At 42.7% G+C, this 19,632-nt stretch overlaps 1 protein-coding gene across 1 annotated transcript; it reads right to left on the reverse strand.

Moving 5' to 3' along the window:
* Positions 1 to 8,325: 8,325 nt before the first annotated feature.
* On the reverse strand, positions 8,326 to 19,029 carry LOC132403082 (extracellular calcium-sensing receptor-like). The gene is made up of 5 exons (XM_059986361.1): positions 18,745 to 19,029; positions 17,147 to 17,971; positions 14,032 to 14,259; positions 9,328 to 9,451; positions 8,326 to 9,233 (listed from the first exon to the last, which is right to left on the reverse strand). The coding sequence occupies exons 1-5, from the start codon at positions 19,000 to 19,002 to the stop codon at positions 8,326 to 8,328; spliced, it is 2,343 nt and encodes a 780-aa protein (XP_059842344.1). The 5' UTR covers positions 19,003 to 19,029.
* Positions 19,030 to 19,632: the final 603 nt, after the last annotated feature.

Raw genomic sequence — 19,632 nt, forward strand, 5'->3', positions numbered from 1 at the left:
CACAACGCCACCTGCCTTAGTATCATCTGCATACTTACTAATCCAATTTACCACCCCATCATCCAAATCATTAATGTATATTACAAACAACATTGGATCTAGTACAGATCCTTGAGGCACACCACTAGTCACTGGCCTCCAACCTGACAAACAGTGATCCACCACTACTCTCTGGCATCTCACATCCAGCCACGTTGAAACCATTTTACTACTTCAATATTAATACCTAACGATTGAAACTTCGTAACTTACCTTCCGTGAGGAACCTTGTCAAAGGCCTTGCTGAAGTCCATATAGACAACATCCACTGCTTTACCCTCGTCAACTTTCCTAATAACCTCTTCAAAAAATTCAGTAGGATTTGTCAAACATGACCTTCCACGCAGAAATCCGTGCTGACTATTCCTAATAAGACCCCTGTCTATCCAGATAGTTATATATACTATCTCTAAGAATACTTTTCACTAATTTACCCACCACTGACGTCAAACTGACAAGCCTATAATTGCTAGGTTTACTCTTAGAACCCTTCTTAAATAATGGAACCACATGAGCAATACGTCAATCCTCGGGCACCATCCCCATTTCTAATCACATTTGAAATATTTCAATCAGAGCCCCTACTATTTCTATTGGTGAATGTTGGTGAATCTGGTGAGGATGAATGAATCTCTAACGTATGTCAGAAAAGAGAAGAAAACATGCCCTTGTTGGTGGCGTCATCCATATGATGCTGTCTTATGTTAGTTTTGCACGGAGGTGTTTTTAGTAGAGGATAGTATTTTATCTGTGATTGACTCTAATTAGTCCTGACGAAGGGTCTCGGCCCGAAACGTCGACAGTGCTTCTCGTTATATATGCTACCTGGCCTGCTGTGTTCCACCAGCACTTTGTGTGTGCTACAAGCTGCAAAAGGTGAGTTTTTCTCTTGTAAACCGACACTTGGTCAGCACTCCTTTGAGTAGAAGTCGCTATTACACATTGAATAGATCTTTCAAATCGACAGCAAATCATGATAGCAAATCAGCAAATCAGCAAATTTTGAGTAGTGCCAGATGAAGTATTAAATGCGGGTTCACTTTTCAATTTTAAGAAAAGCTTGGGCAGATACATGGATGAGAGGGGTTTGTAGGGATATGCTCCAGGTGCAGGTCAGTGGGATAGAGCAGAAAAATGGTTCAGCACAGACAAGAAAGGCCAATGGGCCTGTTTCTGTGCTATAATGTTCTGCGGTTCTATGTTTCTATGATTATTAATTCTAATCTCAGGGTTCTTGGAGGAACATGATAAAATAAATCGTAGAAAGCACGTTTTTCACAAAGGAAGGTAAGGTCTGCCAAATCTGATGGAATTAATTGTGGAATTAATTGTGTATTGGATTTTCCAAAGGTTTTTGACAAAGTGCTATAGATGAGGCTGATTCTCAGGTTACGATCCGATGGTATTACAGAGAAAGTTTCTAGGATGTATCAAACAGTGGCTGATTGGCAAGAAGAAAGGGAGTCTTTTCTGCACTGGCTGCCAGTGGGTAGTGTTCTCCCACATGGGTCTGCATTGGGCCAGTTCATTTTACGTTATCTGTGAGTGATTGTGATGATGGAATTGATGGTCTTGTTATAAAGTTTGCAGACGATATAAAGATAGGTGCAGGGACACATGATAATGCGGAAGTATTGGGGCTTCAGAAGGAATTAGACAGATTAGGAGAATGGACAAAGAAATTGCCGATGATATGCAGTGTTGGGAAGTATAATGCACTTACGTAGGAAAATGCAATATTGCTGACTGTTTCCTAAAATGAGAGAAAATAGAATTAAAAGGGAGAAAGTTGTACACTTAGGGTTTCAGAAAGCCTTTCATGGGTGCAGAATGAGGTTGCTTACCAGATTAAGAGCCCATGACGTTACAGGAAATTCATTGGCACGGTTAGTCTGTCTGATGTTGTAGTGTGCAAAGGAAGAAAGGTTGCTGCAGTTGCTACTATAAGGGAGAATATGCTCAAAATACGATAAGGCATAAAGGTAAATAAGTCCCTCGGACCGGATGAACTGAACCAGAGAGTTCTGAAAGAGGTTGTGTTAGAGATTGTGGTCGTATTAGCAATGACGTTTCAAAAATGATTGGACACTGGCGTGGTGTCAGAGGACTGGAAAATTACAAATTTCCCTCCACTCTTTATGAAAGGAGGAAGGCAGCAGAAAGGGTATTACAGACTGGTTAGCCTAATCTGAGAGGTTGGGAAGGTGTTAGAGTCAATTGGTAAAGATGATGTGATGGACTACTTTGTAACACATGACAACATAATACAAAGTCAGCATGGTTTTCTTCAGGGAAATTCCTGCCTGTGGAACCTATTGTAATTCTTTGAGGAGATCACAAGCTGGATAGATAAAGGGAATGCTGTTGATGTACTATTTTTGGAATTTCAGAAGGAGTTTGACAAGGCGCCACACATGAGGTTGCTTGCCAAGTTAAGAGCCCATGATATTGCAGGAAAGTTACTAACTTCGAGGCACGACTACACAGGTGCGCGAACATCAGTGAGTTCGACCGTCGGGAAGAATTTGAAAAAAAGAACATATTTATAAAGCATGTGTCAGAGTCGGAGAGCTTTAGCTCAACCGGGATTCGGGATGTAAGTTGCTTGTGAAGAATAGGAATAGAAAGTATGCCGCTGTTCTGTACTGTGTGTCAGATATGGGATGCCGGGTGACTCCCAGCCTCCAGGATGGTAACATCTGCGCCAGGTGCTTCGAATTGCAGCTCCTTAGCGACCGGTTAAGGAACCGGAAATTCAACTTGACGACCTTCATTGGGTCAGAGAGGGTGAGGAGTTGATAGAGAGGATCTGTAGACAAGTAGTCACAACGGGATCTCGAAAGACAGATAATAGTGAGACAGTCTGAAAAGGGAAGGGCAAGAACCAGATACCACAGTGTACCTCTGTGGCTGTCCCTCTTAACAAGAAGTACTCCTCTTTGAATACTGTTTTTGGGGAAGACCTATCTGGAGGATCAACAGCCTCTGGCACAGAGTCTAGCCTGTGACTCAGAAGGGTAGGGAAAAGTAGAGAATGGCAGCACTGACAGGGACCTCTGTAATTAGGGGGTCACACCGGCGAATTAGTAGACGCAGAAAAGAGACATGGAAGATCATTTGCCACCCAGTTGTCAGGGTCCGGGATGTTTCTGATCGTGCCCAAGATATCCTGAAGTGCGAAGGTCGCAGTACATATTGGTACCACCAACATAAATAGCAAAAGGGAGCAGGTCCTGAAAACAAACTACAGTAATCTCGAGATTGCTACCTTTGCCCTCAAATCCTAAGAAATTTTATAGTGACACAATTCCAAATATTGTGGCTGGTTGCATCACAGCCTGGTATGAGAACTGTACCTCCCTTAATCACAGGATTCTGCAGTGGCAGCCAACCGCATCTGTAGTTGTGAACATCACATGTTTCAGGACATTCACAAGGACAGGTGTGCTCTTAGGGCCCGTTGGATACTCGGCGATCCGTGTCACCCCAACCACATTGTATTCCATCTGCTACTACCTGAGAAATAGTAACACAGCAAAAAAAAAGCCAGAACCAAAAGCCGGACAACTTCTTCCATCAGGCCATCAGACTAATTAACTCACGCCGATTTGACTGTACTCTATGTTACATTGACTAAACTGCTATAGCTCAATTTTTCAAATTGCTCATTTAGACGAAAACATAACGTAAAGTCTATTTCTCCTCATGAACGTGGAAAGTGTAAGAAAATAATTTAATTCAATTCAATTCGATTCAATTTATCGACCAGCAGCAGTAGCAGGGACATCCAGGAACAGATAGGAAGACAGATTGTGAAACTGTGCAATAATAGCAGAGTTGTCGTGGTAAGAGATTTTAATTTCCCTGAGATTGATTGACATCTTTCTGGAGCAAGTGGTTTAGATTGGCTAGAGTTTGTTAGGTGTGTTTAGGAAGGTTTACTGAAACAGTATGTAGATAAGCCTGCAAGAGGAGAGATAAGCCTACAATTTGGAAATGAACCTGGTCAGTTTGAGGTCTGTCAGTGGGAGAGCATTTGGATATAGACATTACAATTCGATCTCCTCTGCCATAGCATTAGAGATGGATAAGAACTGGCAAGTTAGGAAAGCGTTTAATTGAAGTAAGGGGATTTATAAAGCTATCGGACGTGAACCTAGAAAGATAAATTGGTAAAAGGTGTTCCCAGGGAGCTGTACGGGAGAAATGTGGCAAATGTTCAGGGGATATTTACGGGATGTTCTGCATAGGTACATTCCAATGAGACATGAAAAGGATGGTTGGGTAAATGAACAATGGCGCACAAAGACTGTTGAAAATCTCTCAACTTATGTCCTCTTGTTTGAATCTCCCCTACTCCCAATGGAAAAATCTACCCACGTCAACTCTATCTATCACCCTCATAACTTTAATTACCTCTATCAAGTCCCTCTCAACATTCTACGCTCGAAAGAGTAAAGTCCTAACTTGTTCAAACTTTCTCTGTAACTTAGGTGCTGAAACCCAGGTAACATTCTCTAAATCTCCTCTGTACTGTGGTTATTTTGTTGACCTCCCCAATGCCTTGTACAATTTTAACATTACATCCCAACTCCTATACTCAATGCTCTGATTGATAAAGGCCAACATACCAAAAGCTTTCTTCACCACCCTATGCACATGAGATTCCACCTTCAGAGAACTATACACCATTATTCCTAGATAATTCGGTTCTACTGCATTCCTCAATGCCCTAACATATACCATATATGCCCTATTTTGATTATTCCTACCAAAATGTAGCACCTCACACTTATCAGCATTAAACTCCATCTGCCATCTTTCAGCCCACTCTTCTAACTGGCCTAAATCTCTCTGCAAGCTTTGTAAACCTACTTCAGTATCCACAACGCCACCTATCTTAGTGTCATCTGCATACATACTAATCCAATTTACCAGCCTCTAATCCAGTTTGCCACCCAATGAATTGTGGTCCAGTGAATTGTGACGGTGGAAAACTGTGTATGGATCTGGAGTAGGAAGTGGAGGTACTGAATGAATGGTTTCAGTATTCACTACGAAAAAGGACCTTGCCGATTGCAGGGATGACTTAGACCAGACTGAAAAGAATGTGTTGGAGTTTTTGGAAAGCATCAAATTGGACAACTCATCCGGACCGGAGGAGATATACCCCACGCTACTGATGGGTGCGAGGGAGGAGATTATTGCGCTTCTGGCAATGATTTTTGCATCATCAATGGGGGTGGAACAAGTTGCAGAAGATTAGAGTATTACAGATGTTGTTCCCCATTCATGAAAGGGAGTGGAAATAGCCCAGGAAGTTATAGACCAATAAGTCTTACTTCAGATGTTGGTTAGTTGATGGAGAAGATCCTCAGAGCCAGGATCCCAGAACATTTGGCGAGGCATAATGCGATTAGTAATAATCAGCATCGCTTTGTGAAAGACAGGCCCTGCCTTACGAGCGTGACTGATTTTTTTGAAGACGCGACTAAACACATTGATGAAGGTAGGGCAGAAGATGTAGTTTATCTGGGTTTCAGCAAGGCATTTGATCAGGTATACCATGTAAGGCTTATGGAGAAAGTAAGGAGGCATGGGCATCCAAGGGGACATTGCTTTTTGGATCCAGATTTAGCTGGCACACAGAAGGCAAAGAGTGGCTGCAGATGGGTCATCTTCTGCCTGGATGTCGGTGACAAGTGGTTTGCCAAAGGGATCTGTTCTGGGACCCCTTCGCCTCTTTATTATTACACGTGACCTGGGTGAAAGAACAAGAGGGTTAGGTTGATAAAGTTACTGAGAATGTAATGGTTGATGGTGTTGTGGATAGTGTTAATGAGAGATAATGTTACAGCTATACAGGAATATGGTCGGACCTCACCTGGAAAACTGTGCTCAGTTCTGGTCACCTCACTACAGGAATGATGTGGAAACTAGAGAAAGGGCCCAAAAGAGATTTGAAGGATGTTGCCTGGATTGTGAGGTATGCCTTATGAGAGTAGGTTGAGCGAATTGGCGTTTTCTCCATGGAGCAACGAAGGATGAGGGGCGACCTGATAGAGAGGTATAAGCTGAGACAGGCATAGATCGTGTGAATAGTCAGAGACTTTTTCTGAGAGCTAAAATGGTTAACAGGGGAAGGCACATTTTTAGATTGCTTGGAAGTAGGTACCAAGGAGATGTCAGGGGTAAGTTTCTTTATGCTGAGAGTGGTGAGTGCGTGCAATGGGCTGCCGGTGACAGTGGTGCAGGTGGATACAATAGGGTCTATTAAGAGTCTCTTGGATAGGAACATGAGTCTTAGAAAAATATAGATCTATGTGTAACATGAGTTAATTTCTGAAGTAAGTACATGTTCAGCACAGCGTGTGCTTTCGATTTCAAAGTTTCTATCATGGTTAGAGCATTGGCTGATCGGTAGGAGTCAGTGAGAGCGAATTAAAGGGCTGCTTTCTGGTTGGCTGCCAGTAACTAATGGTCCTCCACAGGGGTCGGTGACCGGACCGCTTATTTTTATGCTATCAATAATTTAGATGATGGAATACATAGATGGCTTTTTGGTAAATTTGCAGATGATACAAAGATTGGGCAGGTAGTGTTGAGGATGCAGGAGGGCTGCAGAAGGACTTCGATAGATTAGGATAATGGGCAAGATATTGGCAAATTAAATGCAATGTTGGAAAATGCGTTTTCTTAGCTGAAGTAAATGCGCAGACTATTTTCTGAACGGGGAAAAAAGCCAGAAATCAACGATGCAAAGTGTCTTATGAGTCCTTGTGCAGAACACCGTAAAGATTAACTTACAGGTAGATTTGGTGGTGAAGAAGGCAAATGCAATCTTACCATTCATTTCAAATCGCCTAAATATAAAAGCATGAATGTGATACTGACGCTTTATAAGGCACTGATGGGACCTCGCCTTCAGTACTGTGAACACTTTTGGGCTCTTCATGTAAGAAAAGATATACTCTCCTGGAGAGGGTTCAGAGCAGGTTCACAAGTATGATTCAGGGAATGTAAGTCTTATCATACGAGATGCCTTTGATAACTCCGTTTCTCTATTGTTTGGAATATACAAGGATGAGATTGGATCTCAGTGAAACATTTTGCATTTTGAAAGTCCTAAATAGAGTAGACGTGAAAAAATATGTTTCCCGTGGTATGAAAGTAAAGGACAAGCGGGCAAAGTCTCAGGATGGAGGAATGTGCATATAAAAGAGATGTGCAGAGAAATTTCTGTAGCCAGAGGGTGGTGAATTTGTAGAATTTATTGCCCCCACATAGAGCTGTAACGACCAGGTCGTTGGGGATATTTAAGGCAGAGGATGATATATTCTTGATTGGACACGACAATGAAAGTTATGGGGAGAAAGCTGTCAAGTGGGGCAGAGAATGAGAAAAAATATCAGCCATGATTAAATGGCGGAGCGGACTCAATTGCCGAGTGGCCTAAATCTGCTCCTACGTCTTATGGACTTCTAGCCTTATGATACAGGGTGAAGAGAGATTAGGATTGAGAGCAAAATTGGATCAGTGTGGTAAAGTGGGGAATATCGTGCGATGGTCCAAATGGCCTAATTCTGTTACATCTTTGCTCTTCTGGACTTACGTGCGATTACTAGTTGGGTGGTGTAAATTGGGGAAGAGAGTCAGTTTTCAGAGCAATGCCAACCACAGCAGTATATCAAGTACTTACATGACGTTGATTGAGATGTTCTCACATTTGTGAAAAGTAAAAGTTTTTATCTAATTTCTGCAATATGTTTGATGTGGAAACAATAAGCATTTATAACCTTTAGCAACAGCACCCTACTAAGATTCACACACACACCCCACCACCACCATTTCAAATGTATACAATGTCTTGAAAATTAAAATATAATAAGGACGATTCAATTTAAATATTTCCAATCGTTCTTAACTAACTGACAAGTGGGGTGTAGTTTGTGGAAATTCGACGTCATTACCGGCGGACAAGAAGTTTCGACGAGTAAAGCGGAATCAGGAATTTCTATTAATTTAAGTCGGACATCACGTGTGTTTCACGATCCCATTTTTTTCAAACGTTCACATAATCAAACGGAGATGATATCCAACAGACGGTAAATGACATTCCGACACTTGATTTCATCTCTCACAATGATTTTTAAAACGCGTTGCCAGATTATTAACAACCAGCAATAATAAAAGATCTTTATAAATTAAAATGAAAAAAAGAAGCTACGTCTAATGAGCGACGATTAAACAGACGGATACGACAATGATACAAAGGCATTCAAGGCGTTACATTGAAGACCCTTTCGCCATCATATGCTTCTTTGTATTACTCTCCGGTTTCAGTAAAATAATGTAACATTTCGGTGCAAAAATGCAGACGAGAAGACCGAAACTTGATGCCCAAATGGCGAACACTTCTACAGCCACAGTGTACTTTCCTGGAGAGCTCACATAAGCTGGAATAAAAGTTATCCAAACAGCGCAAAAGATCAGCATGCTGAAAGTGATGTACTTGGCGTCGTTGAAGCTGTCGGGAAGTTTCCGGGCAAGGAAAGCAAGCACTAAGCACACAATAGACAACAGAGCAATATAGGCCGATACTAAATAAAAGGCGGTCAAAGAGCCCACGTCACATTCTAGAATGATGATGTCTCGATAATAGCTCATGTTTTTCAAGGGGTAGGGAGGTGACACGCTCAGCCAAACAACGCAAACTAAACTTTGCAAAAAGGTAAGTACAATGACGCCCAGTCGTTGCTGTGCCGGTCCGAACCAGCTCATCACGCTGCTGTTGGGCAGTGTTGCTTTAAAGGCAACTACGACAAGGATAGTTTTCCCCAAGATGCAGGAAATGCAGAGAACAAAGACAACTCCAAAAGCCGTGCGGCGCAACATGCAGGACCAGCCCGATGGTTTACCAATGAACGCGAGCGAGCAAATGAAGCAAAACAGGAGGGCGAAGAGTAGCAGGAAGCTGAGTTCGGAGTTGTTCGCTTTGACCATGGGAGTTTCTCGATACCGGTAGAAAATCGCAGCAGTGGCCAATGTAAAACACACTCCCACAAGAGCAAGTATCAGTAATACAAACCCTATAACTTCATGAAAAGAAAGAAACTCAACTTTCTTGCGAACACATTGGGTTTTTCCATGATTGGACCAGTATTCTGAGGGACACTTTATACAATCAGTGGAATCTGGAGAAAGGGGTAAAAAAAAACATTAATACAAAATGAGTTTGAACATAGAACTGCCGAATTGACAGCCATGACAGAGCATTTCAGCACTTACCAGTGACGTTGCTGATCTCACCATCAGCGCACTCTGCACAGTCAAAACAACATATCGGCTGCCCTTTCCGGCTTACTTTTCTTGTTCCAGGAAGACAGAGTTCTGAGCAAATTGCTCGTGGGATCTGAAGTAACATAAAACATTGTGAGAGTATCCATTCAATATGCTATGAAACCCGTTAAACTTGTTGGGCAGCTGAACAAAATCTGTTAAATTGAGTTTGTTTTGGACAAAATAACTGAACATCCAGTGTAAATTGAACGAAATTCACCTGGCCATCGTGTTGTTAAGATCGCTACTTCAAGAATGGAGAAACAATGTTGTCATGCCTCAGCAGAGATCATAAATACTATATTCAGAAATCAAGAAATGTTCACTTTAAGTAAGGGAATAAAGAGTGGTAATTGGTCGCAGTGCATTGCCATGGTACTGCGACCATATTAGTAGAGGACAGCATAAAGAATGTTATCATTCAATGCAAGTATATAGTTGAATTGCAAAGCTAAGTTGTCGTTAAGTTGTCTTGAAGGTCAGTAAGTCTTGTTCTAAGAACAGAAAAAGAAAGCAGAGACACGCGAACACTCTACTTCTGAAATAATAGTCCACCACTCGGTGCTCTGAGCTTGCCCGACCATTCAGTCTGGTCATTAGTCATGAACGATGCCCTGACATGCTATTCTGTGCCAGTTCATGTTCACCCAGAATAACTTTCGAATATCTATAACTCAAACCTTGACATCTCCAAGGACATTGCCTCTACCGTCCTCGGTGGCAGAGGATTCCATAGATTGAACAACATCTGAGAGATGACGTTTCTGTGGAAAACGGCCAGTGAGTGAGTGGGCCAGTGAAGGAGTGGAGCTCTGAGGCTTTCACTCCAGAGGCTTCGATGAAAAGAGGCGGAGGACGAGCTTGTTCCCAGTTAGTCTTTACAATGCCTCCTGAGACGGTGATGTGCCTTTCCTGCCAGATGTGGCAGTCTTGGGGGAACTCGCCTCTCCTGCAGAGTCACATCTGCCAGAAGTGCATGCGACTGGGCGATATGGAAGACCGTGTGAGGAATCTGGAGCAGCAGCTGGATGACCTTCGACTCATAAGGGATAATGAGGCAGTCATAGATGAGAGTTACAGACAGGTAGTCACACCTATGCTGCCGGGTGCAGATCATTGGGTGACAGTCTGCAGGGGAAAAGCGAAGGTGAATAGACAGTGGGTGCAGAGCACCCCTGTAACCATTCCCCTGAATAACAAGTTTACCATCTTGGATACTTTTGGCGGGCACTACCGACCAGGTGTGAGTCACGGTGGCAGAGCCTCTGCAGCTGAGTATGACCCTGTGGTGCAGAAGGGTGGGACGGCGAAGAGTAGAGCTGTCGTCATTGGAAACTACATAGTCAGGGGAGCAGACAGTAGATTGTATGGACGTGAGAAGGACAACCGTATGGTTGGTTGACTCCCGGGTGCCAGAGTCCGGGATGTCTCTGACCGGGTGCATGACATCCTGGTACGAGAGGGAAAGCAACCAGAAGTCGAGATACATGTGATACAAACGGCATAGACAGGAAGAGGGATGAGGTCCTGAAGTGTGAGTTTCGGGAACTAGGCAGAAGGCTGAAGAACAAGACTTCAAGTGTGGCGTTCTCAGGATCGCTGCCAGAGCGACGTGATAGTGATGGTAAGAGTTGGAGGAGATGGCAGTTGAATGCGTGGCTGAGGAGTTGGTGCAGGGGGCAGGATTTCAGATTATTGGATCATTGGGATCTTTTCTGGGGATGGTGGGACATTTACAGATAGGATGTGTTCCACCTGAACTCGAGGGGGATCAATATCCTTGCAGGTAGGTTTGCTAGCATGGTTCGGGAGGGTTTAAACTGATTTGCAAGGGGGATAGAACCCGGAGTGGTAGAGCAGTGAAAGAAGTGCATGGAGTAAAGCCAGATCTAACAGATGGAGATGCTTTGAGGAAAGGGCAGCAGAATAAAGTGCGTAAAGGTAGTAAGGTCGAAGAGCTAAAGTGTGTGTACTTCAGTCCAAGAAGTATCAGGAACAAAGGTGAAGAACTGAGAGCTTGGAAACATACATGGAATTATGATGTAGTGGCCATTACGGAGACTTATCTGGCATCAGGGCAGGAATGAATTTTCAATATTCCAGAATTTCACTGCATTAAAAGGGATAGATTGGAGAAAAGGGGAGGAGGGGAGGCATTAAAGGTCAGGGATACTATTACAACCACAGAAAGTGTAGGTAGTGTAGCAGGATCCTCTTTTGAGTCAGTATGGGTGGAAGTCAGGAACAGGAAGGGTGCAGTTCCTCTATTGGGGGTCTTCTATAGGCCGCCTGGTAGCAGCAGAGATACCGAGTAGCCTACTGGGAGGCGGAATTTGGAAAGGTGCAAAAATAACTGGGTTGTTATCATGGGTGACGTAAACTTCCCTGATATTGATTGGCACCTGATTAGTTCCAAGGGTTTAGATGGGACAGAGTTTGATAAGCGTGTCCAGAACAGATTTCTGTCACAGTATGTTGACAGGCCGACTAGGGGGAATGCCATACAGATCTAGTATTAGCTAATGAACCGGGTCACGTCACGGATCTCTCAGTGGGTGAGCATCTGGGGGACAGTGATCACCGCTACCTGGCCTTTAGCATTATCATGGAAAAGGATAGAATCAGAGAGGACAAAAACATTTTTAATTATGGAAGGGAAAATTATGAGACTATAAGGCAAATGAATACTTCTCTTCGGTATTCACCAGTGAGAGGGATCTTGATGACAGTCAGGACAATATGAGTGAGGCTGATGTTCTGGAGCATGTTGATATTAAGGAAGCGGAGTTGTTGGAGTTGTTAAAATATATTAGGCCTGAAGCAATATTCCCCAGGCTGCTCCACTAGGCGAGGGAACAGATTGTTGAGCCTCTGGCTAGGCTCATTATGTCTTCGGTGTCCACGGGAATGGTACCGGAGGATTGGAGGGAGGTGAATGTTGTCCCCTTGCTCATAAAAGGTAGTAGGGATAGTCCGGATAATGATAGACCAGTGAGCCTTACGTCTGTGGTGGGAAAGCTGTTAGAAAAGATTCTTAGAGATAGGATCTATGGGCATTTAGAGAATCATGGTCTGATCAAGGACAGTCAGTGTGGCTTTTTGAAGGGCAGATCATGTCTAACAAGCCTGATGGAGTTATTTGAGGAGGTGACCAGGGATATAGACGAGGGTTGTGCAGTGGGTGTGTTCTACATGTATTTTCGTAAGGCATTTGACAAGGTTCCACACAGTAGGCTTATTAAGAAAGTCAGAAGGCATGGGCTCCAGGGAATTTTGACCAGCTAGATTCAGAATTGGCTCGCCTGCAGAAGGCAAAGGGTCGTTCTGTAGGGAGTACTTTCAGACTGGAGTGCTGTGTCTAGAGGTGTCCCTCATGGATCTGTTCGGGGACATCTACATTTGTGATTTTTATTAAAGACCTGGATGTGGGGGTAAAAGGGTTGGGGTGGCATGTTTGCAGACGACACAACGGTTGGTGGTGTTGTAGGTGGTGCAGAGGATTGTCAAAGATTGCAGAGAGACATTGATAGGATGCAGAAGTGGGCTGAGAAGTAGCAGAGTGAGTTCAATCCGGAGAAGTGTGAGGTAGTAGACTTTGGAAGGACAAACTCCAAAGCAGAGAACAACGTAAATGGCAGGATACTTGGTCATGTGGAGGAACTGAGGGATCTGGGGGTACACGTCCACAGATCCCTCAAAGTTGCCTCACAGGTAAATAGGGTAGTTAAGAAACCTTATGGGGTGTTAGCTTTCATAAGTTGAGGGATAGAGTTTAAGAGTCGCGATGTAATGATGCAGCTCTATAAAACTCTGGTTAGGCCACACTTGGAGTACTGTGTCCAATTCTGGTCGCCTCACTGTAGGAAGGATGTGGAAGCATTGGAAAGTGTACAGGGAGATTCACCAGGATGCTGCCTGGTTTGGAAGTATGGATTATGATCAGTGATTAAGCGAGCTAGGTCTTTACTCTTTGGAGAGAAGGAGGATGAGAGGAGGCATGATAGAGGTGTACAAGATATTAAGAGGAATAGTTAGAGTGGACAGCCAACGTCTCGTCCCCTGGGCACCACTGCTCTATTCAAGTGGACATGGCTTTAAACTAAGGGGAGGGAAGTTCAAGAGGGATATTAGAAGTAGGATTTTTACTCAGAGAGTGATTGGTGCGTGGAATGCACTGCCTGTGTCACTGGTGGAGGCAGATACACTAGTGAAGTTTAAGAGACTACTAGACAGGTATATGGAGGAATTTAAGGTGGGGGGTTATATGAGAGGCAAGGTTTGACGGTCGGCACAACATTTTGGGCCGAAGGTCCTGTAATGCGCTGTACTATGCAATGTTCCATTTTCTATGTCTCAGCATTGATTGAAGTGTTGAACGTCTCCCCTTGTGACATGTTACACTGGTCGACCATTCTCCCATTGCTCAAGTGATATCAACATCTACCTTAGGAACTTAAATTTTTTCAAAAAGGTCATCTCTGATCTTCTAAACTATTAAATAAATAGGCCCAGTCTATAGAAATTGCACTTAACTTTGCATTGCTGGACTATTATCTGCAATAAACGCCTGTATTTACAATCTAACCGACATACCAGACATGCTACTCCTGTCAATTTGACGAAAGAAATTCAATGCCAAATGAAGGTTCATACCGTATTTGCAGTCGTGCTCCACTCGATATCTCCGATATTCATCGTTACTTCGCGCCCTTGCGGAGCCGAACCATCATAATATCCAATGTTTACAATGTCAATGCTCCCCTTGATATTCCTTTGTAAATTCACAAATTCGTATCTTGGCACTGGGTCACCATTTTCATCAAAATGTACGGTTTCTCCAGTTTTCACTGTGAAGTTCACGGTGCGGAGATAGTGCAGCAACTACGGAAGCAACTGAGAGTTATATGCATTCGTGGCTTGTATTCGATGAACATAAATACAGATGTTCATATTCAGTTTAAATTCTGGCTTACATAAATCAAATTATCGAGAATGAGTTTCATGCTAGTTTCAATTGTATTAGCCGTTGCCAAAGCCAAAACTAGAGTATTCCATACGGTTACGGTTACATACCGATTGGCAAGATATTAATAACATTAAAAGAGCAGAAGGATAATGTGCAAGATTTTTGACCTGAGTTGTCGGAAGAGGCTAAATGCATGAGGACTTCAACCCTGACGTGTCGCAGCATAAAAGGGTAGCTAATGGATTTATGCTATTTTAGACAATAGACAATAGGTGCAGAAGTTGACCATTCGGCCCTTCGAGCCTGCACCGCCATTCTGAGATCATGGCTGATCATCTACTATCAATATCCGGTTCCTGCTTTGTCCCCATATCCCTTGATTCCCCTATCCATAGGATACCTATCTAGCTCCTTCTTTTATTAGGCTACATATAGACCAGCGGTTCCAGGACATTTTATATGCCATAGACAACTGTCATTAATTGAGTGGTTCTTTGACCCCCAGGTTGGGAACACTTGATATCGGGTAAATGCAACACTGTTTTTCGCAGTGAGGCTGTTTGAGACTAAAAATAGAGATAAAGTAAAAGGTAAAATAATTAAATGTAACCTGCTGAGGTCCTACTTCATTCGGAGAACGGAGAGGTTATTAAAGTAAAGGGTATGCGAATTTGTTTGGAATATTTAAGAAACGAATGGAAATATACATGGAAGAGAGACATGAGGACGGTAATAATGCAGGTTCGCTTCGATTGGACAAGGCAGAATAATGGGTTAACGGAGCATGCACTATATGGTCCGAAGTGTCTCATCTATTGTGTAATCTTCTAAGTTTTTTATCCTCTTTCGCTAAATAACTGTAATATACTGAGAATAATAACCACATACATATACGTATATAAGAAACTTTCTCTCAAGGTCCATCTTGAGGAGTAAACATCTGAAGTAAATGAATCTACTATGCGGTTTCCTGGACCGATGTTGCCTGAACTGCTGAGATTCTCCGGCCTTCTGATATTAGAGACGGGTCCTCAGTACTTATTTCTTGTAGTGTGGGAGACTAACGGAGTGATAGAGTTGCATGTGTTGGATAGAAAGAGCTATAATCTGCAGGAAATCTGTGAACAGGAAAGATGCAAGGGCGGTGGAAACAAAAAAAAAATCAAATACCTTTGTTCTTGATATGTGGTTGCAGCAATGGAGGCGGCCATTTTATTGTGATTGGAGACGCAATTTTGTCAAGAGATTGGTCTGGTTGTTGCTCCGGTGCAACATAATCAGAGTAATTAATATGGACGCAAAGAGTTTATGCCTACAAATCCTGAGGTCATTCTCAGATAAGAAACTGTTTATTTTATGATAGGCCAGTCTCTGAACTGATCATATGGGCCTGGTGTTTGGCTATCCTGCTCAGGCTAGTATGAACCAGTCTGAATGGACAGAACAGAATAAATCTCCTTGCCATCAGACTAAATTAAGAAAAATAAAGCAAAACTGCTAGAATTCTATGGCCATTCCCAATGAGAAGTTAACACAGGTCAGTTGATCCCACAAATTTGAAACATCATAGTCAGTATCTGATAAGAAAAGTATGAAAATGGAGGATGTCTGGAATCCGGACATAATGGTGGAGACAGACAATAGCAGAAGAGGATGACGTCAAATTCAAAACTTGGAGATTACACAGACATCAAGACGAACTCCTGGCCAGTGTCGGCTCTTGACGCCGGGTATTACATTTATATTTTTTGTCTGCTCTTGGCATAGTGAAACATAGTGGTTGGGCTCTCAGTTTGTAAATTGGCGCGCGTGGTCATTGAGACAATAAAGGAACTTGTCAGTGAATACATATTCTCTCGGTTCCTAAATGATGAATATTTTTGAGGATAATGCTTGTAACAAATGGCCGTCCTATTTTTACAACTAACTGAATAGATGTGATCGATCCGGGGCAGAGTCTCGAACTCATCATTTAGGCCTACGGTGCGCTACAGAAACGAAAAAGAACATGTTTGTTGGGTGGATACGCTGTTAATTGGTGCCCCTTCAATACCAGCTCATAAAGTCGAATAAAATCCACAAGCATCTACTATATGGAAATCAGAACACTCCGAGAACGTCCTTGCCAGCATTCTACCTACAACCTCCGCAAATGATCCAGTCGCCAACACGCTGCTATTGGAGGAGATTGCATCTCTATACATTCTTTTGTTATGTGCCGTGTGGGATAATGGGAACGATCATGGTATTTCCACGACCATGACTATTCTTGGCAGTTTATTTCGACAGAAATCGTTTGCCGTTGTCTTCTTCTGAGCAGTGGCTCCAGCCAATATCAGTTATCTTCAGAAATTGTCTGCCTGGTGTCAGTGGTCTCATAATCAAGACTTGCAATATGCACCAACTGCTCATACGATCGTACACCATACTCTACCGTGTCTTCACGCGACCCTGATAGGAGAACGGCCAAACTGGTGCTACAGTTAGCCCAGTGGTGATTTGCCTGTCAGGAAAGGAAGAGGGTCTTGCTCATCATTTCTTCAAGACGAACCTACACACCAACACCAAACTCTGTCTTTTCTGTTCTATACAACATATAATTACGGCTTATAAAATTGAGGAGTTTATTTTTCTGCAAAAAAGTGATTGGTCACCCCAAATACAATTTGTTGCTTAAATTTGGTCGCTAGTGCTTAATTCCTCGCATTTGAAAATCGAAAAATAACATATGCTTCAAGCTGCAATCATACCTATCCAAGTTGTTAATGAAAAGCTTCCGTAACAAAAGAAAAGAATGCCTACCTGCCACGGCTCAAAATTTGCGATATGCGCGCATGTATTATTTGTAAAGGGACCGTCACCTTCCGCACAGGTCAACAGATCATGTAGTGCGTGCGCTATGGAATAGACCGCTTTATACACGTGGTATGAACTCCCGTCCATTATCGCCGGAAGGTAAGCATTTTCCATCCCTTCCATCTGCTCTTCTCCTGTGCATTGTCGATATTGATTTGTAGTATTGGTGCGGTTGTGTGTCGTAAAAGAGCAGGTGAATAAATTCTCCCAAAATTCTGTTACCAGAATGTTGCCAGGAAAGTTGGAAGGATGGACGTTCTGAAGATAGTCTCTGAGATCAGCTATCTCGGTCCTGCGGTTGGCTGGACCAATTGTCCCGGCGAGATAGATTCCTCTTTCTTTAGGCGGGAGAAGATCTTCTGTCACCCAACCCTCACTTCCAATCCACTGTATACCGGTGACATTTTGGCGCCAAATTTCTTGCAATAAAATTCGCATATCACCAACGTGTACAAAGGCCACCACCACTTTGGTGGATGCCTGTTTAATCACCTCGACTATTTTGCTGATTTTCTCCAGCGGGTCAGTCCTATAAAATGATTCAGAGTAGGCAATGCAAACTCCAAACTTTTCAACATGTTCCACAAATCCTTGCATTCCAAAAATACCGTAATCGGTGTTGCTTCTAATAGTTCCAATCCAAGTCCAGCCAAAACTTTTCACCAGCTCAGCGAGAATTTTGGACTGGTACTGGTCGCTGGGGATAGTTCTAAAAAACGTGGGATATTCTCTCTTATCGCTGAGGCAGGAACAAGTGGAGAAATAACTAACCTGTAGAGAAGGAGGTAAATGGATTAATATATATGTCCGGCTCTTAAACATTTGTGAGTGTTGTACCGTAACATTTGATTGTGATCAGTTTTTTTTTTATGTTTATACATAACACGAAGATTATACAACATATATAATATTAATAACTGGAATTACTGGCATCATTTATAATGTTGTTCCCAATTCTGTTCGCTCCAATATAGCAACGATATGATGGTATTGAAAGGATGCAGGACAGTTTTCCTGGATGCTGCCTGGATTAAAGGACGTCTACTGCAAGACGAGGTTGGACAGGTTTCGGTTGTTTCCATGGAATGGATACTTGGTAGTAGCTTATCAGAGGCATAGTCAGGGAGTACTTCCGATATATGGTTTTCAGAGTGGAAAGTTTAATACGAAATAGCTTACACTTAAGGGGTAAGAGCCCAAGTGGCAAGGAGACGTGTCAGGTAATTTTTTTTGTACAGCTGTTTGGGTGGCAAAAAGGTGCTGCCAGAGGTTGCGTTGTAAACAATTATGACTAATGTGTTAAATAGGCTCTTAGACCGTTGGTCGAAAATATCATGAACGGACCATGAATCCGACAATTATATTAGTTTTGTTTTGCATTTAGTAACTTGAGCCAAAGAGTCTTGTTCTATTCTGTAATGTTCTATTTTCTTTGTTCTATGTTCTATTACCGCGAAATTTAACAAAATAACTGAGTTAACCTCCCCTTCATGAACTGGCGATATCGCCATTGTAACAATGCACTGGAATATTTGACACATTACCAGCGGAATCCCGAATGATCCAATTGTCCTTGCGGTTACGATGGAATTTGTAGATATATCGCAGCCAACAATGGCAGCGACGTCGGAGGAACCTCTGCATTCAGGGAATTCAATTGATTCGTCTTCTCCATTGATCAAAGCGAGCGCAGCGTTCGAGGCGATCGCGGAGGACGAGCAGTCATCGTGTATCTGATACCCAAGTGAGATCCCCGGGAGGAGATTCTTATTCTGATTTATTTCTTCAATGGCAAAAATCATCGTCTGCGCCAGTCGAAAATTTGCAAACTCAAAACTGTGGGATGAATTTTAAATAGGATGATAAATATTTTCAGATGTCATCAGATCAATCAGATGTCACAACAGATATTCAAAAGATAATGTATATACTTTTGCTGTCCATAAAGGGTATTCATAGAACTGAACTAGGCTGTGTATTTAATTGTTGTTAATTTCAGCAGTAACCAGAATAAGATACCAAATACTCTTCCATTAGGAGACCGTGATGAACCATGTCCCGATTAACAGACAGTTGACTATTAAATTACTCGGATAACTTGTACATAGCAACCCACATATTCGGATAACGAAGTCAGCAGCTCAGGCTGTATCTATGTAGAGAAATGAAAAGTGGATATTTCAGTCCAAGACACTTCATTAGGACTGGAAAGGAAGTTGCAGTATTTCAAGTGGTCGAAGAGCTGGAGATTAACCCGTTCTCCAGTCATGATGAAGGGTCTAAGGTCGAGGTATCAACTGAATATTCCCCTCCAGAGACGCTAACTCGTCCGTTAATTTCCTCCAGCGTTTGTGAGTGTTTCTCAAAATTTGCAGCTTCTACAAATCTCCTGACCCTACTCAAAGAGGACCGTGTGTTCAGGAATTAAGATG

Source organism: Hypanus sabinus, chromosome 2 (assembly GCF_030144855.1).
Source record: "Hypanus sabinus isolate sHypSab1 chromosome 2, sHypSab1.hap1, whole genome shotgun sequence".
Taxonomy (NCBI): domain Eukaryota; kingdom Metazoa; phylum Chordata; class Chondrichthyes; order Myliobatiformes; family Dasyatidae; genus Hypanus; species Hypanus sabinus.

Coding starts and splice junctions, on each gene's coding strand:
- LOC132403082 (XM_059986361.1), bottom strand. CDS start 19,002: ATGATTTTTGCCATTGAAGAAATAAATCAGAATAAGAATCTCCTCCCG. Junction 14,260..17,146: donor CAAATTTTGAGCCGTGGCAG/GTAGGCATTCTT, acceptor TTGCTTCCGTAG/TTGCTGCACTATCTCCGCAC. Junction 9,452..14,031: donor GGAGCACGACTGCAAATACG/GTATGAACCTTC, acceptor ATGTTACTTCAG/ATCCCACGAGCAATTTGCTC.